Raw genomic sequence first — 27,498 nt, forward strand, 5'->3', positions numbered from 1 at the left:
TCCAAGCCTAGAAGGGCCAAGAAATGCATTCTTAAGTGAATAAATGTTCTTCAATGCATATATTATTCCAAGGAACTAGCAGCTACTATAATATATGTACACATTATATATACGTATATACTTATATAATACAGATATACCCACATCAGTCTAAAAAGAAATGTAGAGTAAGTAGAATTTACTAATAAATCATAATTCAGCTTCACCATAATCCCTGGAATTATTCTACTTTTAAAAGTGTACTAATGGGTATAATTTCTATCATTAGTGCATTAATGCATGACTGTCTTATCCTGAAAGATCTTAAATTGACGCAAGATAGTATACTAGGCACAGATAAAAACCTCCTTATCTCTGGTACCATGCTACTCTTTAAAACTATCAAGAACTTCTAACCCCATCAAAAAATGGGGATAATAAATGAAAAGAAGTTTCCTCAAAAAAGAAATACAAATGGCCAAAGGGCACATGAAAAAATGCTCCACATCGCTAGCCATAAAGGAGATGCAAATTAAAACAACTATGAGATATCATCTCACACCACAGAGACTGGCACACATTCAAAAGAACAAAAGCAACCAGGGCTGGCATGGATGTGGGGAAAAGGGGGTGCTCTTTCACTGTTGTTTGGAATGCCGACGGGTCTAGTCTTTCTGGAAAACAATATGAACAGCCCCTCAAAAACTAGAAATTGAGCTTCCATATGATCCAGCAATACCACTTCAGGAAATATATCCCGAGGATTCCAAAAAGCACAGTAGAAATGATATCTGTACCTATATTTTCATTGCAGCACTGTTCACAATAGCCAAAATCTGGAAACAACCCAAGTGCCCTAGAACAGATGACTGGTTAAAGAAACTTTGGTATATCTATACAATGGAATACTATGCAGCTGTTAGGAGAGATGAAGTCATGAAATTTGCTTATAAGGGGATAGACATGGAGAGTATCATGCTAAGTGAAATGAGTCAGAAAGAGTGGGACAGACATAGAACGACTGCACTCATTTATGGAGTATAGAATAATATAACATGAGTATAGAATAATATAGAATAGTATAGAATAATATAAAATGAGGTTGACACCCAAGGACAGTAGATACAAGGGCCAGGAGGATTGCCCCATAGTTGGAAGCCTGCCTCATGAGCTGAGGGGAGAAGGCAGATGGAATAGAGAAGGGATCACTAAAAAAATGATGGCTGGAGGAATAAGTCGGGATGGGAGATGTGTGCCCAAAGTAGATAATGGACCAAACATGATGACCTCTCAGTGTCTGTATTGCAAACCCTAAGGCCCCAAAATAGAGAGAGAGTATGGGGAATATTGTCTGCCATGGAGGCAGGGAGAGGGTGGGGATGGGGGGTATACTGGGGAGATTGGTGATAGGGAATTTACACTGGTGGAGGGATGATGTTGGATCATTGTGTGCTTGTTACCCAAACATGAAAGCTTGTAACTTTCTCACGGTGATTCAATATTTTTTTAAAAAGCTATCAAAATAAATATATCCAATTTACTAAACTATGAACACAGAGTAAGTGTTTTATCTGAATTTCATAGCTTAATCACTTTAGAATGACATTAAATTACCTTGTAAGAGGAGGAAAGAAGAAAAATTACTTCTTGGAAAATTATACACATGATTTTTTTGAGACAAGGACCCACTGTATTAGGTTTCATTTCTTTTTTAATAAGGAGTGGGCTGCAAGTGGTACTCTAAGACTTTTCCCATGATTCTCTATAGGGCTCAGTGCTAAGGTCAGAAGATGTGGTGGGTTCTTGCGTCCTGCAGGGCTGAGGATTACCTGACCCACCTACCAGGTGTTGGGAAGTATCCAGCTAGTGGTGTTGGAGCCTCTGGGACTGTGCCCAGTGATGCTTGGGAAACCATGCTGTGCCAGGGATCTCACCAGAGCTGGCCACATTGCCAGGGATGCCCTCTCTGGCCCCTGCAATTTATGCTGATGTGATACATGTGTCACCAGAGAATTCCCTGAGGACCCAGGTTTTTCTTGGAACATGGACTTATTCACTCAGTAGATGTCTATTTTTCTAATCCAAAAATATGAGAACAGAATTAAATGTGATATCAAGTTCAAATAGTCAACACACCCTGCCAACATGAGTCAAGAATTTTATATTGAATATAATTACTATGTGTCAGCATTATTGAAGACCATCTGTTATTGCTAACTGAAGCCAGAGATCATTTAATTGATGATCTTCGCGGCATCCTACACAAACCATAATGTCAAAACTGCTGTTCAAGCGCCCCACATAAATACTCGTAGCAAATGCTGACTTTGCACTCTTCTTCTATATTTAGTGTCATTAGCAAACAGAGAACAGCAAACCTGATCTACAATGTCGTTGACTTTATCCCGTTCACAGTCCAGGATTACGCGCCGTTCCTTTTTTAACTCCAGGTCTTGAAAAAGTGACCGGTAGGTCTCGTCTTTCTTGTCATTGTTGATGTTTCCCACGTTGATAGCAGTCACTTGCCATTTCTTTTCCGCTGCAGAATCCAGCACAGCTTGCAGTGTTGATAAACCTAAGAAAGGTATAGAAAAATGATAGTGGATAACGATAACTCAGAATGGTGCTACAAAATTGACAATGAACAAACACTTTTGAGTGACTTTTTGTGCAAGTAATGGAATGATAGTGTTTCCCAAAAGCTACTTCTCTGATCTTTACCAACATCTACATTTTGTACTTCACATCAAAATCTCCTTTAATTAAAGGCTATTCTTCTGATCCATACAAATTCTAGTTTAATGAAAACAGTATTCCCTTCTTTCGGCTTTTAACTCTTCAATATCTTCTTTTGGATATTTATGAAATGTAATGACCTTCATATTATGGTTTAAGTGAAATCAAAAGATGTTAGCAAATCTAACATTAGAATAGAATAATTGTTTCTTTTTATTCAATGCTAGTTCGTTTCATGTTAATACTGTTCATAGACTATGTGTTATATGTGTTAATATTCTTAATGAACTATGTGTTATATTCATATCAGTAAGATGAAACTATGTGAATATAATAGTCCTTCAAATGCACCAGGTTGTTCTACACCCTGAATTTGTTTTCTAGTCAAATTATTTTTTTCTCAGTCTGCTACTATATGAATTTTGGTAATGGGTATCAACATAAAATTAAATGTTCAAGTATTAACAAAATGCTATTCAGTTTTCTAGCCTAGACTTTTTGTGATTTAACTTTCAAAAGTTAAGACATGTTGCTATTAGTAGCTTTACTAATAGCATCATATAACTTTCAACGTTTATTTTTAGTTTTTTGCAAACAACCAAATCAGTTCTCCAACCAGTCCTTAAATAAGCAGTGTAGAATAGGCATGAATTTATCGAGGTATTATTTAAACATGAACAATATGCCATTGTAAAAAAAGATAAAACTTGAAAACTTGACTAATCACCTATGATTTCCATTCATTGTAAGTAAATTAAATCCTTGATGCAATTCAAATTTTTTTCCTGCTTTTCATCAACAATAGAGATACAGCATGCACAGCTGGTCATCATGAATTCAACAACCATCAATGCTTGACAACAGCTATTAAGCCAATCAAAGATTTTCACCAAGAGGGAAAAACAAAAGCATATTTCCTTAATGACTTCCAACCATTTTTCCAGATTCAAATCACTAGGCAACTCTTGCAGCTTCTTCAAATGTTCTACCTATGATATTTTATAAGTTCTCACACATTATAACATTTACCAGTGGGATTCATTTACTTCAAGAAAAAAAATTACTTCATTTTAAACTACTTAATTCTAAAATGTACCACTAAAGTTTCAAGTGCAATTGAGTATATTGAACTGAAATTTGAATCACTCATGTTTTGTTCTCTATTTCACCATAAATCGTTAGAAATTTCAAATAAATCAAATATTGTAAATGAATTTCATTAAGTAATATTTTTCTATATTTCTGTTTTCTGTGTTTTGCTTGTTTTTTGTTTTTTTTGGGGTTTTGTTTGTTTGTTTGTTTGTTTTGTGCCACACATGGCAGTATTCTGGGTTTTCTCCTGACTCTGAAATCAGGGATCACTCCTGGAGCAGTAGAGGAACCATATGCGGTACTGAGGATTTAGTCTCAGTCGGCCAAGTGTAGGCAAGGACCCTATCCTCTGTACTGTCTCTCAGGTCCACTTTTGTTTTTGGGTCATTCCAGTGTTGCTCTGACTCTACACTCCTCGCTAACTGGGTTCAGGGGAACTTATTGAGTGTCCTAGATCAGACCTAGATCAGCTGCAAAACAGCACCTTACCCACTGTGCTATCTCCCTGGCTATCATCATCAAGCAATATTTCTGTCACCATATCAAAAATGGTCACTGTCACTGTCCTCCCGTCATTCATCAATTTGCTCGAGCGGGCCCAGTAACGTCTCCATCGTGAGACTTGTTGTTACTGTGTTTGGCATATGAAATACGTCGCTGGTAGCTTGCCAGGCTTTGCTGTGTGGGCGAGATACTCTCGGTAGCTTGCCGAGCTCTCCGAAAGGGGCGGAGGAATCAAACCGGGTTCGGCCTCGCTGGCTGTGCAAGGCAAACTCACTACCACTGTGCTATCACTCCAGGCCATCAAATAAGGTAAAGATGATACATAGATTCAAATGAATTAATTTAAATAAAAAGTTGCTTCAAATGCATTCTATCTGTAAAAAAATGTAACTCACAGTTATTAAAGAAGCAAAAAATTGTAACTTTAAAATTAAGATGTATAAAAATTAACTGTAATTAAAGGTTTCAGAATAATAGTTTAACCAATGATACTCTAAAACATACATTTATTAAGAAAATAAACTACACAAGTGGTACATTAAAACACTAAATAATAAATTTTTATTGAGAGAATTAATTCACAAATCATCACAATGACTTGTAATTTGAGAGAACTGCTATACTGAGATTATTAACCCATACTCTTAGATTTGTTTTTTCCTGTAATTATAATGCTATGTAATGTCCTAATTATAAATTTACCTTCAAGTTGATTTATCTATTGTTCCTATAAAAGTGCTAAACAGTCTTTCTATTTAAATTTTATACGTCATTTTGTCATTTACAAATTCTAAAAATGCTTGTTAAACACAGGTAAAATTAGGTTCCCTATACATAAAATATATCTATATGCATGGTACTACATTTTAATTAGGAGAAATATATTTTGAGATAAGACTCTTTGCCTTCCACAGTTTAATACAGTTTAACATAGTAGTATGCTTCTGGGTAAATTGATCCCTTGATTCAGAATACATACATATATAGACAACGGAAATTTATAAAAACATTGGTTTAATTAAAGTTATTTATAATTAGTAATCATTCAATATTAGACATTCACTGTTTTATTTCTTATTTCAGGATATTTATTAACAGAGACTCATTTCTTATTATATTTTCAGAACAAAGAAAATATTTAAATGTATCCGGATAAATAGAAATATATTGTATAAAATATAATTTAGATAGTCTAAAGGTAAAAAAATCGTAAGTCAAGTTAAATCCTAAACTCTACTGAATTCTCAGGTTTTAGCTAAAATAATTAATATTAGTTAAATATCTGATAATTATACAGATGAATTATTAGAGTACATTAGTTCTGAACCAATTTTTAAATGAGATCTACCTCAAATTTTCTCAAAGTATTAGTAGAACTTCTTTGTGAACCCATATTAATATTATTGTATGAAAGTTATAGAAAACCATCAGTCTCAAAATAATAAAGTCTGTGTTTTATTTAGCATACAATAGGAAGCTAAAGCTTATTACTGAAAATAGGTATATATTATTCAGAAAATTTCTTTCTTCTTAAAAATATTTTCTTTGTTCCATTTAAAATTCATTGGCCTTATTCATCATTCAGGTATAGAAATGAATATTTATGATGTCTAAAACATGGCAGTATGCCTAGGCCAGATTAGATTAGCATATATTTCCCTCATTGACTTTCTCTAGAACATCCGCAAAGAAATTTATAATCTGGAAGCATTTTTATTCTATGCATGATGTCTTCTTGGAATTGGACTCAAAGTGCTCTTTCCTGAGGGAATAAATAGTACACTTCAAGATTAAAACAGAACCAAAAGATTTAAAGCATTAGTTGTGCTAATGCATTACTTCTGCCTAAAGAAGTATGCTATCTTAACTTACTGAAACTGATCTAATAAGTTAAAAATACACAAATTTTAAAGTTCTAGTTCAAATTTAATACATGTATATGTGGAGAAAAGTCTATATTTTAATCCACACACAGGTAATGCCGTTCTTCATACTTTTAAATGCATTAAAGACCAATCTACCTACTTTCTGTGGATAATACGTGACCTTTATCAAGGGTATTGTGTCATCAAAAAGTGGCAAATTGCTGGCACCTGTGCTGGTTTAAATAAAGACATCAGCAATCTGCGAGAGCAAACAACACCAAATGAACATTTCCAGCATAACTCCTATTGGTAAACCATGATTGTTAAAGATGCTTTATATCAAGTTCAGAATGTAGTATCTGGTGTCTTTGTTACCAAAGGGGTATCCTTAGTCTTTTTGTTCAACATTTGAGTGAGTGGTTGGAACCAGGAATGGCTTAATTGGTAGTTTTAGTTGAGTATTGAAATAAAGTAGTATAGGGCCATTTTAAGACAGTTTGATCTGACTCATATTCTACGCAAAATTTTTGAGTTACTTCATGGATGATCCAATGCTTGCAAGACATATACTCATACATTTACAGACAAAAGCCAACACCTGTGCACTATTACAAAATGTTGATTATTAAAAGCTAGCACCGTAAAAGCACTGTCCTCCTGTTGTTCATCCATTTGCTCATGTGGACCCAGTAACATCTCCTTTGTGAGACTTGTTACTGTGCTTGTCATATCGAATACATCATGGGGAGCTTGCCAGGCTTTGCCGTGCAGGCAAGATACTCTCAGTAGCTTGCCAGGCTCTCTGAGAAGGGTGGAGGAATCAAACCCAGCTTGGCCAGACCAGCTTCATACAAGGCAAATGCCCTACCACTGTGCTATCGCTCCAGCATTAAAAGTTAAAAGAACAATATTTTCAAAAACATTTTAAGGGAGTAAGGCATTGGCTCAAGTGGTAAAGCACATGCCTTCCATGTGGGACAGCCTGGATTAGATCCCGGCACAGCATGGCCTCTTGGTCATGGCCAAGAATGCTTCCCCTGCGGTTTCAAGAAAATGAAGACAGAAGACAGTGACACAAGAACATATCAAGTAATTTAAAATGAAGACATACAGCATTTAAATTAAGAGATTTAAGAATATAATTTAAATATTATTGCCAGGGCTGGGGGTGTTGTTTCCCAAGCAATGTTCAGGAGACCAGAAAACTCACTCCTGACTCCCAGCCAATAGGGTCAGAAGTTCAGTACAAGAATGAGTGGATGTGATGCAGCATGCCATATGGTGCTGGAGATTACCGAGACCACCCAGAGTTGTTCAAGACCTCCAGAGATGCACTCCATGATGCTAAGAGTAACTGTCTGGCTCCAGAAATGGAATTTTTTACAGTATGTGTAATATGAAGAAAGGCTCTCATATACAATAATATTAAAATATTCAGATGCTTCCTTGAAGTAAGGAAATGTATTATGGAGCAAAAGAAGAAAACAAGTTTCCAAGAGGAAAACATGAATCAACTTCCAAAAATACAAATGAAGATAAGTCTATAAAAATTATCATTGGTAAGAAACATAAGAATGCAAACACCCTATTTCTATAAGAAAAGCAAAACATGACAAAAAAAGTTTAAATTTTTTGCAAGTATTTTAGTTGTACACATTTATCCATGAAAATTTTCAGAAAAAAAGGCAAATACAAAAAACATGAATACAAAAACACAAACAGCTCTTTGACAAGAACTTGAAATGTATCCATAAGGTCATTTTTGGTTTGAACATGTAATTTTTTAACATTATCACTTTAATATTCTTTTCTCAATAGAGGCACTTTAACTCACATCAATTTGTATAAATTAATGACTGGGAATTATCTCATCACTTCAATTTACTTCAAAAATTTTAAAATAATAGTTAAAACATTTAAAAATGCTTCAGTTTCTTCTCACAAATATATCAGTTCATCCACCTTCACCTCATGATTCATTTTGCAGAGATTGTCTTTCTTCAGCATCTCTCCTCAAATACTAGAGTTTCTCCTTTTTCTATTTATGTCAGCGGTTATTTTGGAATTTTCTCCAAAGTTCTTTATCAATGTCAGAAAGTCATAGTCAAGGTGATATATGTCCCAAATTAAAATCCTACCATTCAGTGAAGAGCATTTATTTTCTATTTTTCAGTTTAATAAGTAAGAGATACAGGTTCTATTACTGATAATCATTTATTAATAGTTATTTGAGGATAGAGCCGGCACCAGTAATGTCTCTATTGTGAGACTTGTTACTGTTTTTGGCATATTGAATATGCCACCAGGAGCTTGCTATGCTCTGCTGTGCGGGCGGGATACTCTCAGTAGTTTGCTGGGCTCTCTGAGAGGGATGGAGAAATCAAACTCAGGTCAGCCTCATGCAAGACAAATGCCCGTCTCGCTGTGCTATCGCTCTAGTTAAGTGAAAAGGTTTAAATTTTATTGTTACTGCAATGAGAAAAAATTGAAGTATTTAAAGCATGTGTTTGGTTTTAACACACTTGCTTGTATTCTCTTATATACATTCTCTGTCCCTCTCGGAGAGCCCAGCAAGTTACTGACAGTATTCTGCCCACACAGCAGAGCCTGGCAAGCTCCCTGTGGCATATTCAATATGCCACAAACAGTAACAATAACGGGTCTCATTCCCCTGATCCTGAAAGATCCTCCAATACAGCACCGTTCGGAAGGACAAGTACGGAAAGGCTGCTAAAATCTCAGGGTTAGAATGAATGGAGACATTACTGGCGCCCGCTTGAGCAAATGGATGAACAATGGGATGACGGTAGTACAGTGATAACATGATTTAAAGCAAGAGAAAAATGTAGTTAAAAATTCATTTGAAGTTTCTGGCTACTTTGTGGGAAATAAATCAAAAGGAAACAGCATGGAAATAGAGAGATGAGAGAAAGGACACATGATAGTTTCTTGGTTTGGGATCATGACAATGAAAAATAACTGTCTGGAAATAAAATCTATTAAGGTAACAGAAATCACATCAAAAAGGTACAGAGTATAGAAGAAAGTAAAAATATTCCCAGACCTCAAGCTAGTTTTACTAAGATAAGCAAGTTTAAAAGGAGTTAGTGGAGATGAAGAGGGGAAAACTATGCTTAAGTTCCATTTTATAAACTTTTCAATCACATTTATTTATATAAAGTACATTTCAGAATTCACCATTTAGTTCTTCCTGCCCCCTGGAACTAGATAAGTTCTCCATCCTAATGTAGAGGAGAACTGTTAGCAGGGAAGTTTTTTTTTTTTTCAGCTTGTATAGTGCTGACTGACTTTTCCACTGAGTTTTCTCATTTCTGGGGCTTAAAGGAGGGGACAGAGAATTCAACACCTCACTTGACTCCTTATTCCAGAAAGCTGCAGAAATGCCTAGAAACTGATCAATAGAGAACTGACTGACGGCTGGCTGGCTTCTTGTCTGCCCTTGCAGGTTATCAAGGTGCCTATCTAGATCAAGACAGAGTTCTAATTTTTATTTGAATCTTGACATATTCCAGTAAACTGCTGAAGAAAGGGTGGCTGGGCATGTAGTTCTTCTTACAATAATGGTACTTAACCCTTTTATGTTTGGTTATAGAAATATTCTTCAGAAAATATCTTACGTGAATTTTTAAGAAGTACTCAGATCCTCTGAAGACAAAACACAGAACCAAGAATGGTTAAAAGTATTTGGTATTCTCTGCCATAAAAGTCTGATAGGTCTGCTAATACCGAACTTCCAACAGGGAATTTCAGAACAAAACCACAAAAATGTATGCCCCACTCCCATAAAAAAAATCTACACAACCTTAAAATAATGAGCCAAAACAAATAAATAATGAGACAAATCACCATCTAATAACATGCTAATCAACACCATCATAAATTATAGAATATACTATGGGTAATTATGCTTCTTTTAAAGCAAGGTTAAAGATAGCCAACCAGATGAACCTTTCACATATGAAGATCTCCTTTTAATTTATTTTACTTTATTCATTACAGTATTCCTTATTAATTTTCAAGATAATTAATTTTTCAAGATAGCCACTTCACCTTCACCAACATTGGAGTCCTAATACAGTAGTACTGATAGTCACCAATAGGGTCTTAGTTGCTGATTCTAGGTGTTTTCAATATCACAACTGAACATGTGGGCATTAAGCTGACATAATCTGTACCTGCAAATTATACGGTCACTGCAATTTTTGTTCCATTCTGTATTTTTTTCAAGCTTTATGTTTCATTATTCGTGTACACACCAAAACTAAAGCCATTTATCCTCTGATTTCACCACCTGTTGGGTGGTGCTCTAGCATCACATAAACGTGTCAAAAATGAATTGGACCCATTTGAAAGAGATAAGGATGGTGGCACTTACCTCTGTCACTGTCATAAAGGTATGCAAACTTGTCCCATTGATAGTATTCAATCAAGCTAAGAAGTGCTCCTTTGAGGTCAGGTCTCATCTGAATGACAAATGGATGTGTGCCATCTGTTGGGAAGCTGGGAGTAATGAAGGAGACATGGAGCGTTCCACAAAATGAAGTGATGGTGTTTACAGACTTCTTGTCATAAAATCCAAAAATGGCATAGACTCCTCTTGAAAACTGCGAGCAGACTAGAAGGGAAAACCAGAAATGATACGTCATTGAAATTTGCAGACAAGTACATGGATTTGCTCTAAAACTACTGCCGTTATATAAAATGACAATAAGCAAAAAGAAATAATAGAGTTAATCTCAGCAAGACATGAGTTGTATGCTAACTTAAGTTAGCATCCTATTTGAGTAAAGATAAAGACCTAGAAAGCATTACAGGTAAACATAATCATTATTGTTTAAAAATATGTTAAGCATGCATAATTTTGGAAAGCTTCTAAAGCCAAAAAATAGTGGAAGGGGAAAATTAGTTTTAAAATGGATAAAATGCAGGTACCTGGGACTTATATTTTGTTTGGGGGGTGGTACTCCTGGCAGATCTCAGGGGACTGTATGTGATGTTGAAAATCCAAGATCACCTGCGTGTAAGGCAAGTGCCTCAACAGCTGTGGTATCTCTTCAGCCACCGATTACTTTTAATGACAACTAATTTCTCAGGATATATCATTCTTTTTGGAAGTTTTATTATGTTGATTATGCTTGTATATAAGGGCTGAAGCGATAGCACAGCGGTAGGGCGTTCACCTTACAAGCGGCCAACATGGCCGACCCGAGTTCAATTCCTCCGCCCCTCTCGGAGAGCAGCCCGGCAAGCTACCGAGAGTATTTGATATGCCAAACACAGTAACAACAAAGTCTCCAATGGAGACGTTACTGGGCCCGCTCGAGCAAATCGACGATCAACGGGAGGGCCTTTTATGCTTGTATATTAGAAGGTTAGTGTGATTATGAGACATTCTAATGATAACCAAAAAGCTCTTTCAAAGGAGATCAGTCAAGGTGTGCATTTCTCCTAATGATCTCACAGAAGAGACAGCTCTCAACATCTATGACTCAGTCAAGTAGTACTAAAGGAAGTTTATAATGCCCCATTTTCAGTTTGTTCAAGAGCTCACAACACAGTATAGAAACCACCCATACGTTGTGCTCAAATTCACTCAGATGAGCTATGCTGTTCTGAGAAAATTGATACCTCAGGGCAATTTTAACCCAAAGAATAGAAAGTAACTATTCAGTAACATAATTTAACAATCTACAGCTTAATACCAAGCATCATTTTCAATTAATCACATCTAAAGGATAGCCAATATAATCTAATTTTATGTTATTACACAAATAGGTAGACTATAGAAACAAAGGTTTGACTTATCCCTAAAATTACAAAAAAAAATTGCAGATTTGAGTAGCCTACTCCAAAAAATCAATAATAAGCAATGATTTTTTTCAAATTATACATTGATTTGAATGAAAGGAAAGCAAGATTAGCTGTCTCCTTGACAGCCCCTTATCTCTTCAATATTTCTATTTTCCTGTAAAATTTATCAGTATTAAGATATCTCTTTTTAACATAGAAACTTTTCTGAAATTTATTGACTATATCTGAGTAATTTACCAGCTGATTTCTTTATACTAGTCTTGATTCAGGTGAGCCAAAATGGTGACACCAGGTCTCTGTTCATTCACAATTCCCAGATTCTTCAATATTTGCAAGAATGAAAGTATTGAATAATAAAGATGTTCAGACTCAGAGTTGGAAAGTAGAAAAGTTTATTAGAAAGTAGAAGAGAGAAGAAAAGGTGCTTCCCAACTGGAAAGGAACTTAGTATAGGATTAAGTTAACTATGGCTCTTTTTTGTGAGATTTTTATTGAAAATCGGTCTTTGTGTGACTGGGAAACTACAGAGTGGTTCCATTGGTTTGTCTTTCTGGTTATTGATTATCTTAGTTTTGTGTCTCCCAGTTCTGGAACAGAATAATATGGTCCTGGGGAACTACAGGAATGTTAAAGATAGGGTCTTGGGGGTGAGGAGTAGTAAGTAGATGGGAAGAAATGGAAATACTGATGAAGGGATACTATGGGCTCCCCTCCTGTTGGCAAAGAGAAACTGAGGTTTCCTCTTTTATTCTTTTACATAGTTGAATATATTTCTGAGAAAGCAACTGGCTACATGGTCCCAGAGAGACAATAAAGAGATTTAGGCATTATAGTTCCATCCCAATTTTCACACATGGAGCCCCAGAACACCACCAGTAGCTATGCAGAAAGAAAGAAAGAAAGAAAGAAAGAAAGAAAGAAAGAAAGAAAGAAAGAAAGAAAGAAAGAAAGAGGGAGGGGGGAGGGAGGGAGGGAGGGAGGGAGGAAGGAAGGAAGGAAGGAAGGAAGGAAGGAAGGAGAAAGAAGAGAGAAAGAGAAAGAGAGAGAGAAAGAGAGAAAGAGAGAAAGAAAGAAAGAAAGAAAGAAAGAAAGAAAGAAAGAAAGAAAGAAAGAAAGAAAGAAAGAAACAAAGAAAGAAGAGGGAGGGGAGGAGGGAGGGAGGGAGGGAGGGAGGGAGGGAGGGAGGGAGGAAGGAAGGAAGGAAGGAGGGAAGGAAAGGAGAAAGAGATAGAGAGAAAGAAAGAAAGAAAGAAAGAAAGAAAGAAAGAAAGAAAGAAAGAAAGAAAGAAAGAAAGAACTGGCTCCATTTCTTTTTCATTTTTTTGTTTGTTTGTTTCAGGGCACACACAGTGGTTCTCAGGTCCTACTCCCATCTCCATGATTGGGGAAATACTCCTGGAGTTCCTCAACGAAGCACTGGATGCTGGGGATCAAACCCAATTCTCCAGCATAAAAACTATGCACTCAATTCATTGAACTATCTCTCCAAACTCAGGCTACATGTCTTTGTATGTATTTCATCCTTTAATGGAGAACATAGATGAGATGACTGTCTATGCTTAAAATTCACAATTTTCCCTGTGTGCTAGTACAGAAAGAGAAAATAAATTTAATGTCTTTGACTATGTTAATTCTTCACGTATATGAAAATTCATTTACTGTTCAGACTCTCTAGGAACATTGTACAGGGATTTGTTATTTTACATGCAGATATGTGTATACTGAAGTATACAACTTAAATCTTAAAGTTCACTCAAAATTTGACTATTCTGCATGACTTCTCATCTTACGTGAAATATCTCTGCAGATAGAAATTAAAGCCTTTGCCTCAAGCTTAATAAAAGCTGTCACTCTGCATAACTAAACCATCTTAATAAGGAGCTAACTCTTTTATTTCTTATTTGCTTTAGATTCTGTAGTGAGTTGTCAAACGGCTTCCTGGTTATCACAGCCATCTGTAACACTTGGTTTGGACCCAAAAACGGACACAAACAGTAAAGACTTTGTAAGAAATTACAATTCTAACTCAAAACATACCAGATAATTCAGTTAATCTTCATTCAACAAAAGTTTATAACACAGTCTTTCTCTCATGTCTTTTGTGTGCCTCAGTCCTCTTTCTGTACCCCTTTATGTCTCCTTGCAAATAATCAAGCATCTAATTGCATACTTCCTCTGGTTTTCTAGATGTATAATTATCTTTATGTTGCTGTTATTGAGGAGGCAACTTCAACGATGGACCTATCTGTGGGACTTGGGGACCACAAACTGCATAATCAGCAGTGCTCAGGGTTGGGGTTCATGAGGTGCCAGGGATCAAATTTAGGGCATCACGAAGAACTACACGTCCTTTACCACTTGAGTCACATCCTCAGAGGGTTTATCTCTTAATGTCCCTATAGTACACATGAACTAACAGCCGTTTTGTCAATATGATTTATCTCCTCTCCTTACTATCAGTAAACACAGCTCCCTGTCCCCAAGTATGACACTCATGTCACTGAAATTTATACAAAGTCAATAAGAATACCGACTTGATCTAAGGAATTTTGCTTGCTCAACTGCAGTGACCTTCTCAAGATGAACAACAAGTAAATATTAAATTTTAAGTTTAAAACATTCAAGACTATGTGTATTCTGATACGGGAGATATCTCCAAAAGGGCATGTATACAGCACCTCATCTACACAAAACACAATATTATTAGTTGTACTACTCCTCATTTGATTAGAAATAACATCAGTTGTTTTGATCTCTACCTTATTTTCCAGCAATGCCACCAAATTAAAATTTAAAATCATTTGTGTACTAGTCAGTCTTCAATGAAAGATCTGGTATCACTGAGAGTATGCAAATAATATGTGTAAGTACAATTATTGCAAAAGCAATAATTCCAAGAACAATATCTAAAATGAAGTAGGTGACATCAACACCATTGTATATCATAATTACTTTCTTATATTATCTCTGGAAACAGGAAGAAGAAAAATTTTAGTCTCACCACTAACCTCAGATAGGGCATATAAAATTACCTTATGAAAAACTATGGTAAGTCTCCTAATTATTATGCTCATTAATATTGAAATAACATATGTCTTAAGACTCAAAATTGATTGTCACAGAGCAGATAAAGATACTCTCACTCAGCTCTACTTCAAATAAATATTTAAAATCAACTTTGAGAAGCTCAGCAAATCCAAGCCCTTTGAAAGATGCTTTAGGTCAAACAGCAAAAACAATAATCTCCTGGGTGTGAGTAATTTGCTGATTATTCCACTTTTTATTACAAGCCCAGAAGATAAAAGTCACTAGCAGTGCTGATAGTGCATCCAACTCACATCTTTTCCTCTTGGGTCATTTTGCTCATTGATGCTGCTAATGTGGCGTATTGGAGTCAGGATGGAAAAACCACATGATTATTAAGTTGAAAGGGAGAACAGGTTATAACCAATTTTTGCTTGAAAACCTTTACTAATAAATTGCCATTAACTTCAATATAACAATAAGGACTGCTTTGTTAGCAGGAAAAATGGCATGCCCTTTAAATCCTGAATTATATGGACGGAGAAAACTACTTCACCAAACAATTCGGACTTCAGAATATGGAGCCAGAGAAAATCTGTCTCCTTGTTTCACCACAAAACATCTGACATAACTCTCTTAAATATTTTTTATTCTTTTGGGCCATATCCTGGCAGTTCTTGGGGGTTTCTCCTGTCTCTGCACTCAGGATTTACTCCTGGCAGTGCTCAAGTGACCATATGGGATGCTAGGAATAGAACCCAGGTAGACCTTGTGCAAGGCAAGGGCCCTATCAGCCATACTATCTCTCTGGACCATCTTTTGTTTTTATTTTATTTTTTTGCTTTTTGGTCACACTCGGTGATGCACAGGGATTACTCCTGGCTCTGCACTCAGGAATTGTCCCTGGCGGTGCTCAGGGGACCATATGGGATGTTGGGAATCGAACTCTGGTCAACCGGTAAAAGGCTAACGCCCTACCCGCTATGCTGTTGCTCTAGCCTCCATCCCTTATTTTTTTTTCATTTATTTGTTTATTTATTTTTTAATTAGTGAAACACCATGAGGTACAGTTGTAGACTTACAAACTTTTGTGCTTGGGTTTCAATTATAAAACGAGTGAGTACTCATCCCTCCACCAGTGCCCATTCTCTACCACCAATGATCCTAGTAGCCCTCCCACCCCCAAAACCCATCCCACCCACCCCACCCTGCCTCTGTGGCAGGGCATTCCCTTTTGCTCACTCTTTCCTTCGGGGTCCTGTACTTTGCAATAGAGGTATTGAGCGGCCATCATGTTCGGTTCATAGCCTACTTTCTGCACACATCTCGCATCTCAAGTGAGTCCTCCAAACATCCTTTACTTGCCTTTACTTGGTGTTCCCTTCTCTATCTTAGCTGCCTTTTCCCCAGCATGTGCTGCTGGCTTCCAATCCCTGGAGCAGACCCCCTGGTACTTATATCAACTATTCTTGGTTGTTCAGCTCCTATTCTGTTATTTTATATTCCCCAGATGAGTGCAGTCTTTCTGTGTCTGTCCCTCTTTCTGGCTCATTTCACTTAGCATGATACTTTCCATGTAGAACCACTTGTAAGTAAATTTCATGACCTCATCTTTTCTAACAGCACATGAGAAAATGCTCTACATCACTAATCATCAGGGAGATGCAGATAAAAACAACAATGAGATATCATCTCACACCACAGAGACTGGTCCACATTCAAGAGAACAAAAGCAACCTGTGTTGTCTCGAATGTGGCAAGAAAGGGACTCTCCTTCACTACTAGTGGAAATAACGACTGGTTCAGCGCTTTTGGAAAACAGTATGGCCAATTCTCAAAAAATTAGAAATTGAGCTCCCATTTGACCCAGCAATACTACTCCTGGGACTATGTCCCAGAGAGGCAAAAAAGTACAGTCAAAATGACATCTGCACTTCTATGTTCATTGCTGCTCTGTTCACAATAGTCAAAATTTGGAAAAAAAAAACCGAGTGCCCGAGAACAGATGACTGGTTAAAGAAACTTTGGTTCAGCTACACAATGGAATACCATCCCTTATATTTTTAAACTTAATTGTATTCATGAAATTTTACTATTAATGCAAAGTGGTCAGTTCCTATTCCCTAAACTCATTGATCTTTCTGCTACTGAGTTTTTTCATTTCTTTTAATTTGTCCCTCAAAAAATTGCTTCATTAAGTTCTTTTTCTGCTACTATTATTCATGCTCTCTACCAATTACTTTTCTAAATTGCTGCAAAGAAAAATCAGTGATTGATTCTTGTTCTCTGATTCCAATTATCTTTACTGCCAGATCGTTTCTTCTACATGCTAACTTCAAAAGAAATTCTCCAATAATTTGTGTTTTACTTTTTTCTCTTTTTCTTTTACACCCTGTCTTTGTGACCTCATCCCTTTTTAAATAGTCAAATTCAACTATCAAAGAAAGTTTCGCAAATCTTTGTTTTCCACTCTGTGGCATTGTTTGCCCACTTATTTAACGAACAAATAGTTCTAAATATTCTATTTGATTAAACTGATCTTATATTTAGAAAATGCCATAAAAACAATCACACATTCTTTTCATTCTTAGCAGGAGTTGATTCATTATTTCTAATAATTCACCCTCCAATGTCACTTGTTGGAAAATTTCCAATTCTATATCATTCCAAATATTCAATAAAAGCAAGTCAAGAAAAATCCTAAAAATATTATCCTATAAATTACATTTTACATTGATTGCTTTTCCTCTCTGCCATATAACTCTCATAATCATTGATTTTCTATATTTCCAAATAATTAATTCATTACTTTTACCTCTGCTTCTCATGGCATATTGTTCCGTCTCCATTTTCTTCTACTTCAGTCATTCAATATTAACTAAGTATTGCTGAGAACCTATCATGAACCTCTCTTGGTATCAGGGAAGCAGCATTAAGAATGATGAGTGAGGTCTCCATATATTGGAAATTTGTATGTTATAGTTCTAAAGTGTTTTTGGCATCATCTTTTCCTTTGCTCTGTGTTCTAAAGAAACCTTGAATTCCCCACTTTCTGTCTCCCTCCTTCAATATATGCTGTTCTTATATTACTCTTTGAAAAGTAAATCAGACCAAAGTGACTCACTGTGGATCTGTTTCTGCAAACACCTCCCAATCAATAGTATCACCCCAGTTTTCTTTAATTATTTATAAAACTAAACTAAATACATTACATGCTATTATACAGTGAAACAATATATATATATACATATATTTGTATATGTTCATATATATGTCACGGTCACGGTCCTCCCGTTATTCATTGATTTGCTCAAGCGGGCCCAGTAATGTCTCCACTTTGAGACTTCTTGTTACTGTGTTTGGCATATTGAATACGTCACGGATAGCTTGCCAGGCTCTGCCGTGCAAGCGAGATACTCTCGATAGCTTACCGAGCGAGAGGGGCAGATAAGTAGCACTGTCCTCCCATTGTTCATCGGTTTTCTGGAGCGGGCACCAGTAACATCTCCATTGTGAGACTTGTTGTTACTGTTTTTGGCATATCAGATATGCCAAGGGGAGCTTGCCAGGCTCTGCCAGGCGAGCGGAATACTCTCGGTAACTCTCTCTGAGAGGGATGGAGCAATCGAATCCAGGCTAGCCATATGCAAGGCAAATACCCTACCCGCTGTGCTATCTCCTCAGCCCATATATACATATATCTTATGCATACTGCATATAGAGAGATTTTGAGGTTGAGACTTATACCACAAGAGATTCTGTAGTTGAGAATATGCCACAAGTATTAGCTTCTAACACAAAGTCAGCAGAACCTGAGCACTGGTTTACGGAACTGCGCTTACAGTGTGGGAACTGGGTGCGGGAGGGACACTCTGGTGGAAGGTGTGACACTGGAAAATTATAGGAAAGAAAGTCTGTTATCCACACTATTGTAAATCAAGGTGCCTAATTTTTTTTAATCGCTTTTAGGATTCCAGCAATAGTACCTATCATACAACGGATAATGTGCTGGCCTTGCAGGTGGCAAATACAGTTCAGTTTTCTGTATCACATATGGTCTCCTGTGCCAGGAGTAATCTCTGGATGCAGATCTAGGAGTAAAATGTTGATTTTAACAATTTATCAAGCATGCCAAGAAATTTCGCTGACATTTTTCCCTTTGCATAAATGTCATCAATTCCACAAGTGCTCATCTGTTGGAAATGACTTCCCCTTTTCAGAATATAAGAATCACCTTCAAGGTCAGAGAGATGATACAGTGGGGCTTGTCTTGCATGTGACCAACCTGGGTTTGATCCCCTGCATCCAATATGTTGCCCTTAGCCCTCCAGTAGGGGCTGGCGTGATAGTACAGTGGGTAGAGCATTTGCCTTGCACGAGGCCAACCAGGTCGACCCAAGTTTGATTCCTCCGCCCCTCTTGGAGGCAAGCTTCCAAGAGTATCTCGCCCATACGGCAAAGCCTGGCAAGCTACCCATGACATATTCGATATGCCAAACACAGTAACAACAAGTCTCACAATCGAGATGTTACTGGGCCCACTGGAGCAAATACATGAACAAAAGGAGGACAGTGCTACAGCGATACAGCCCTCCGGAAGTGATTCCTGAGTGCAGAAGAAGTAATCCCTGAGCTCAGCTGAATGTGTACCCCAAACACAAACAAACAACAACAAAAAAGAGAATGGCCTCAGGTTTCTCTTTGTTTCCAGCATGCAAATTTACCAATACTTTTCAAAGGACCTCTCCAATCTTCTGGTCTCCAGTTCTGCTGATTCTGCCTTAATATGGTCCTTAAATACTGATTGTCTACACTTCCAAACAATCCTCTTTAACCTAAATATTTTTCTAAAATGTACACCAAAAAAAATCCATCAATATCTTCCATTTACTTAGAGAATAATTAAGATGTAAGTGCTCAGATATTACCTGATCTATGTAGTCTGAATATATGCCTCTCCTACATGTATTTCTAAAGCAATCCTACATTTCTGCTAATTAGCCAAATTCTAATTATATCTGTCCTATCCTTGAAAACATAAAGTGCCACTTGCCTTGCTGGAAGCCAACCTAAATTCCACCCCCAATATCACCAGTGCCCCCCTCCCTCTTCCCCCATCATTGCTTGGAATGACCACCACAAGGGCATGGCATGGCGGCAGGACTAAACACTGAACACTGCAAGGTGTGATCCAAAGTCCCTTTAAAAACAAGTAACAAGTAAATCAATGTGTATCACCTTCACAGACTGCGCGTAACAGTTAGCTGATAGTAATGAACAGCAATAAAATAGTAATTCTTCCATGAATTTCGTTAACACCAGCAGAATATGATGTTTACCTGCTTTCCATTAAAAAAGTCAGGCTTTCCCTGTTTATGAATTCATTGGAACTTGGCCCATTGTAGCTTAAAGTATAGTACATTTAAGTGTGTGTGTGTGTGTGTGTGTGTGTGTGCGTGCGTGCATGCATCCGCACATATGTAGTGCATTTATGTGTAGTGGTGATCCTCCCTAAGAACAAGGGATAGTGTGAAAATAGAACAGATGCCATTGGTGTAAGATTCACACCAAGTGTGTGAGCCCCACCACTAAGTATTTTCAATCAAAATTTGTTCCAACAAAACAACTAAGTGTGTGCTTGCAGGAAAAGGAAGTCGCTGGAGAGATAATAGAGTGATACAGTGGGCATGTATCACTGCATGCATACTGCTGGCCCAAGTTCAATCCCAGGCATCCCAAAGGGTTCCTGAAACACTGCCAAGAACGATTCCTGAAAAGCAGCTCAGATAGAGAAGGGAGCAACAAATAAAGGGTGTTGGGAGGATCCTCCCAGAATGGGAGATGCATGCTGAAAATAGACTATAGACCGAACATGACTGCCACTCAATGCCTCTTTTGCAAACCACAGGACCCAAAAGGAGAAAGAGAACAAAAGGGAATGCCCTGCCACAGAGATAGGGCGGGATAGGGGGAATGGGGGGGTGGGAGGGATACTGGGATCAGTGGTGGTAGAAAATGGGCACTAGTGGAGGGATGGGTACTCGATCATTGTATAATTGAATCCCAAGCACAAAAATCTGTAAGTCTACAACTGTGCCTCATGGTGTTCCCCTAATAATTTTTTTTTAAAAAAAGAGTTATTCCTGAGTGCAGAGACAGAAGTGAACCCTGAATAACACTGGGTGTGATGCAAAATAACTTGAAAAAATATTGGGAAAATAAAGTCAAAATACAATTAGTGCGACAGATAATATTTAATATAGATGTGAAAATATGGCAAAACTAAATATGGAATTTTAATTCCTTTGTCCTTTGTAATTGTTGGCAAAACCCACATTGTGCTCTCACAGTAAAATGGAGTACAACTATCTAATTTCCATTAGTGATACTATTAACATTGTCTATGTGTATGTATAGAAGCTTCTTCTAGTAGCAACTTCTTTCCTACCAGTTGACGAAGGATTTTCCCACTGGGAGCTGGCAGTTTAGCGCCACACAAAAATCTCATCTCCTTAAAAGACTCCACTTTGTCTACTCTTCCTCCTTCAGTTCTGCATATTTTCTAGTACACACACTTGGTTCAGAGCCATTGAATGTAATGCAAAATTATTTAAAGAAAATGTGAAGAATAATAAACACACACCAAAATGACATTTTCTATAAACTGCCTTCCTGATGGTTCTTCCTACAGCCCTGCCACAAATCCTTGCTGTGATTGATCACTTCTCTTGTGCATACATTTTGATGCCATTTTTCATACAAATGTGAAATGCGACGTAGGTATCATCACTCAACAGGAGATGACTCTATGAAATCGTGACCATACATTTTTCTTTCCCTCTAACAAACATTTATCCCTCCTGACCTTCCTGTTATGTTTGCTGAGTGAGGTGAAATGTCACAAGTTTATTGCTGTTGCCCGTATTATATGCAGCTTAAAAAATCTATAACATTTATTCCAACTCCATTCATCATCTGGCATAGCCGGCAATAGAAGAACTGGCAGTAATAGACCATCATTCTCGTGTGAATGTTAATGATGAGTTCTGGACATGTAAACTAAAGAGAATTACCCCCGTTTATCTAAGACACTATATTACAAAACATAGTCCCGTTCTTCATCCCTTGGACAAGTATTTGCTCCTCATAAATACAAAGAGTCCCAGCCTCTATAGATTCTTGATCGACTGATACTGGCTACAATTTGAATGCGGTGGGTGAAGACGGCAAGAATGAATGTCTGTAGGCCTGGCATCGAATCCCAGTGCTGACAGCAGCCAGCTGTTGTGCGTCTGGCAAATCTCAGCTTTCAAATGTCTCAGTGCCCTCAAAGGCCCTATAGAGCTTAAACTTGGACTTGTGCAGCCAAACATCAAAGAGAGAAATTATACTAAATGTCAGGTAGTGCATATTTATCACTCATCACCCACTTCCTCATGTAAATGAGTGTGTGAGCTATAGTGCAGTTGTGCGGATTAAACTATGAACTTCTCTACATGTTCATTATTTTTCTGATTTCTACATTTTATATTTGTTATACTAGCCACTTGTCCTATTTCCTGTTTCACTTTTCTTCATGTTTTTTCTGCTTTTAGCCAGAGTATCTTAACACCATAGACTTTTTTCAATCTTTATGCCTGAAGAAAAAGTTACTCAGTTGCATGGTAGCACTGTAGCACTGTCCTCTTGTTGTTCATAAATTTGCTCGAGAGGGCACCAGTAACATCGCCATTGTGAGACTTGTTGTTACTGCTTTTGGCATATTGAATACGTCACAGGGAGCTCGCCAGGCTTTGCCGTGCAGGAGGGATACTCTCGGTAGCTTGCCGGGCTCTCTGAGAGGGGCAGAGGAATCGAACCCGGGTCAACCGCGTGCTAGACAAACGCCCTATCCATTGTGCTATCACTCCAACCCAGGTACTCGGTTATCTGTTATAATTAAAGTACATAAAACTTGAAGGGCTAAGCTTTTCCAAAGACAAATTCAATAAGCGGTAGTCCAGGTAATGTGTTTTTGTTGTTTAGTTTGTACCTGTGTGACAAAAGTCTACTTTATTTTTATTTATTTATTTTTTGCTTTTTTGAGTCACACCCGGCGATGATCAGGGGTTACTCCTGGCTCATGCACTCAGGAATTGCTCCCGGCAGTGCTCGGGGGACCATATGGATGCTGGGAATCGAACCTGTGTTGGCCATGTTGGCTGCATGCAAGGCAAACGCCCTACCCGCTGTGCTATTGCTCCAGCCCCCAAAAGTCTACTTTAAATACATATCACTGAAAAAAATTTCAAAGGTCTATGAGATTTCCATTTAAATGAATAGTGGTGGAGTCAGAGAGATAGTACAGTGGGTAGGGTATTTGCTTTGCACAGAGACCACCTGGATTCCATCCCTAGCAGTCCATATGGTTTTCAAGCCCCACCAAGAGTGATTCCTCAGCACAGAACCAGGATCAAGCCCTGAATACATTGGGTGTTCCCCCTGCAAATAAACAAACAGACAAACAAAACCACAAATGGCCAACTAAATATATAGTCCTTATGTGACATGTGAAATAAAGAACTTTATTTCCTCTACTATCTAACTCTGTAAATCTGCTTTTGAACAGTTCAGCATGTTTGAAGCTTTCACAGGAATTGTTTATTCCATTTTTCGATAAATGAAATTATTTCTATGCATATGAATTTATATAAAAACCAAGAATTTGTATCAAAGGGGTAAAATGGAATTTATACTAGTGTGAATTTATGCAAACATACCATATCTATACTGCTAGAATGATTCTGTAACACTGTGTGCTTAAAATCCTATTATAATAGTAGTACAAATCAAAGAGCCTAATTAAGTTCTAAAGAAACTGGAGGAATTAATTTTAGCAAAATAGACTCTCATATTTGATGTAAGTACCTCTTACATACGTACATACCACATGCACTTGGATGTATGTATTGTAACTTGTCTCACTTTGGTAAGAGTGCATGGCATTCACTTTAACAACATTGTTTAATAATAAGAGAATATAGAGAAGGAAAGCAATCGAGATGGGGAGGAAGAAAACGAGAAAGGAAAGTAATGGAGAAACAGGGATTAGGGGGTTGGGTGTGTAGAAGATGTAGGAGAATAATGCACCTATATAGCCAAAGCACAGACTCAACAACACTGAAAAAACTAGATCTAAACTACAACCAACAAACTGAACCTTGAAATGTGCCTGTCAAGATGACGGGGGTTGGGGATGGGGTGGAGTATGAGGAAACGTGGGAAGTTGACATTGGTGGTGGGATTGGTGTTGGGATATTTTATGCCTAAGATTCATCTATCAATAGCTTATATATCACATTCCTTTAATTAAAAATCAATTACTAAAAACAACAGAAGCATCGAACCAAAGGTATGAAAAGAGTTCCACCAAAGAGAGGAATAAGTAGCTTGTGTGAGTCCTTTACAATTATGACAGTTAATTGACAAAATACTTATGTCAGAAACAGACTTACAAATTTGAAGTATATCCATTAATAAGGATAATTTTCCTTTACTTCCTATTCTTCTTAGGGAAAAAATCTGATTAACAACCACTTAGCAACAGCATATACAACTGTAATTTTTTGCTTCATTTTTTTTATTTAATAAAAACATTAGATACCTGTCTTTTGATTTGCTTTGACAGTTGACAAAGAAATAACCATGCTAACTCCAGACTTAGTTTGGACTTTTAAACTTTTCCCTAGTACTACCTAATTTGAATGTGTGATTTTTTTCATTGACAATTTCTAGATGAGATACTTAGTGTCGTGAATTTTGCTGCTGCAAACAAGGCTGCAAAAAGCACACTAGGAATGTTTTTGCACTTGTGCTAATATTATGTGTGGCAGATTTTTAAAAGTAGAATTGCTAGACTGAATGTTATACCAGATGCAATTTCATTAGTGCTTTCAAGTTGTTCACCCAAGAAGTGTAATATTTCCTATTTCCATCAACAAAATAAGATAGTTTCTTATTGCTAATAGTGAATATTTTGAAATATTTTTCTGTTTTACTTACCTCATGTGTAAAAATATCGCATCATTGTTGTTTTAATAATGACAGCTACATTGCTGAGTCCTTATAATGGAAGGCATTAAACTTTGAAATTCTGACTCAATAACCTTTTTAAACTCATATTATTCACCTGAGTGTTAATATTATTCACATTTTTAGGATTAAAAAATAAACCTGAAAACAAATAAATCTATGATAAGATACAAAAATAATATAGTAAATGACAGACTCAGGTAAACTTTGTACTTTAGTTGTACTGCTATATTTTTTCAGAAAAATTGAATTTCTATAATTATTAGTAAAAGTATATTTATTTTTACATTTTCCTCGCTTAGCACACATTTTTATTTTTAGATTATTACTAAAGCCCCTCTCGGAGAGCCCGGCAAGCTACCGAGAGTATCTCGCCCGCATGGCAGAGCCTGGCAAGCTACCCATGATGTATTCGATATGCCACACACAGTAACAAAAAAGTCTCCAATGGAGATGTTACTGGGCCTGCTCGAGCAAATCGATGAACAACGGAAGGACATTATTATTATTATATATTGAATCATTTTACATAGAACATTTGTCCTTATTTGTCATTTATTTATAATACAATATGTAGCCAAATTTTCAATATTTTCTAATTATCCCTTTATAATTATTTTTATCTTAATATTAAATTTTATACAATTTTGAAATAGAACGCTTTCCACATATTATTTTCTAATAAATTTTATTCCATGTTTCCTTAAACTTAAATATTATCTTCATTACAAGTTGCTTTTATATATTCTTGGGCTTATTTCCAAAGAAGATGACAAGTGTATTAATTATAATGGCTTTTTGTAAATTATTACTGCTTTCATAGTCGTTTTAAGTGACATAATAATTTAATATTTCCTTTTTAATAATTTGTATTTTTTCTTTTTAATTTTAGTTAGAAAACACAAAATAATTGACAACTTTTAATATTTTATAGCCAATTTTTACTTCCTTGACCTGCTTTATGGTTCTGTAGATTTTTCTATTTTTATTCATACCTTTCATCCTTATTAGGTTTGCCCTTGAATATTTTGTACTTTAGGATTATTGTATGTTCTACTTTAGATAGTGATAATAATCAGAAGTCATTTACTGTAAACTAACTTTATATATAATGGTCCTATAAAATCACTAATCTTTTCTAAGAGTTCTTTGGTTCATTATCTTGGATTTTCCTATATGGAAAATCATGATATCAATGGAAGGGAGAGAGACAAACACGGATGATTTCACTCACCAGCAGAATATAGAGATAAAACAAAGGAAGAGACAGTTTTGAGCAATGGCAAACCCTGTCACTGTCACTATCCCCCCACTGTTCATTGATTTTTGCTTGAGCGTGCCCAGTAACATCGCCATTGTGAGACTTGTTGTTACTGTGTTTGGCATATCGAATAAGTCACGGGTAGCTTGCCAGGCCTTGCCCCGTGGGCAAAATACTCTCAGGTAGCTTGCCAGGCTCTCCAAGAGGGGCAGAGGAATCGAACTCAGGTCAACGGGTCTGGCTGCACACAAGGCAAAAACCCTACCGCTGTGCTATTGTTCCAGTGGGTGACAATCCCCTGGCCTTGAGTTGTAAAATAGCAAAGAGTTGGGGGGAAAAGTGAAGGAACAAAGAAAGGAAAATAGGGACAACAAGGGAAGGTCATGTGCACTGTGGTGGTGGAGGGATGCAGCAACTTTTATGTAAGTACCATAATCTTTAACACTATTGTAATCACGTTACCTGAAGGATAATAAAAACTTGTGATAAGTACAAAACGTGCAAACCATTACTTCTGTAGGTATATTATTCAACTCATGTTTAAACTATGCTCCTTAGAGCTATTATTTCTGCTTTATTTTTGCATTTATTTTATTTTATATAATAATACAATCAATAAAAATGTATGCCATAAATATTGTTTCTTTGCCATGAAAATTTGGTGAGGACGATATGGTTTTAATGTTCACACACGAAAAGCAAGCACTATCTGTGCAATATAGATATTGCCTCCTCAACCCCAATCAGCAAAATCAAACCCAACAATGCATCAAGAGAATCACTCATCATGACCAAGTGAAAGTCAATGCATAGAGCAAGGGCTATTAACATAATTAAATCAATAGATCAGGATTTGATAACTAAATCAAATCAACATGATCAACTCAATTAGTGCCAAACACCACAATGCAGATTTTAAAATCACATGATGAATTAATAGATACTCAAAAAACATTTGACATGATTCACTATCCATTATGTTAAATGCACTAAAAATATTAGGAATCGAAGGAACATTTCTCAGCATAATAAAGGTTATATATAACCCCATAGCTAATAAAAATCTGAATAATGAAAATATTAAAGATTTTCCTTAATCTGAAACAGGATAAAGATGTTTAGCCCCACTGCTAT

The 27,498-nt window shown here is 36.7% G+C and overlaps 1 protein-coding gene across 3 annotated transcripts in view; it reads right to left on the reverse strand.

Annotated features, from left to right (window-relative positions):
• Positions 1-27,498, reverse strand: part of GRIA2 (glutamate ionotropic receptor AMPA type subunit 2) — a 135,294-nt gene that overhangs the window by 51,310 nt on the left and 56,486 nt on the right. For all 3 annotated transcript variants that reach the window (XM_056119182.1, XM_056119183.1, XM_056119181.1), the window contains exons 3-4: positions 10,573-10,812; positions 2,358-2,554 (exon numbers count right to left, since the gene is read on the reverse strand). In XM_056119182.1, the coding sequence (XP_055975157.1) occupies positions 2,358-2,554; positions 10,573-10,812 (437 nt within the window). The remainder of the gene's footprint in view (positions 1-2,357; positions 2,555-10,572; positions 10,813-27,498) is intronic.

This window comes from Sorex fumeus, unplaced genomic scaffold (genome assembly GCF_029834395.1).
Source record: "Sorex fumeus unplaced genomic scaffold, SorFum_2.1 ptg000039l, whole genome shotgun sequence".
NCBI lineage: Eukaryota > Metazoa > Chordata > Mammalia > Eulipotyphla > Soricidae > Sorex > Sorex fumeus.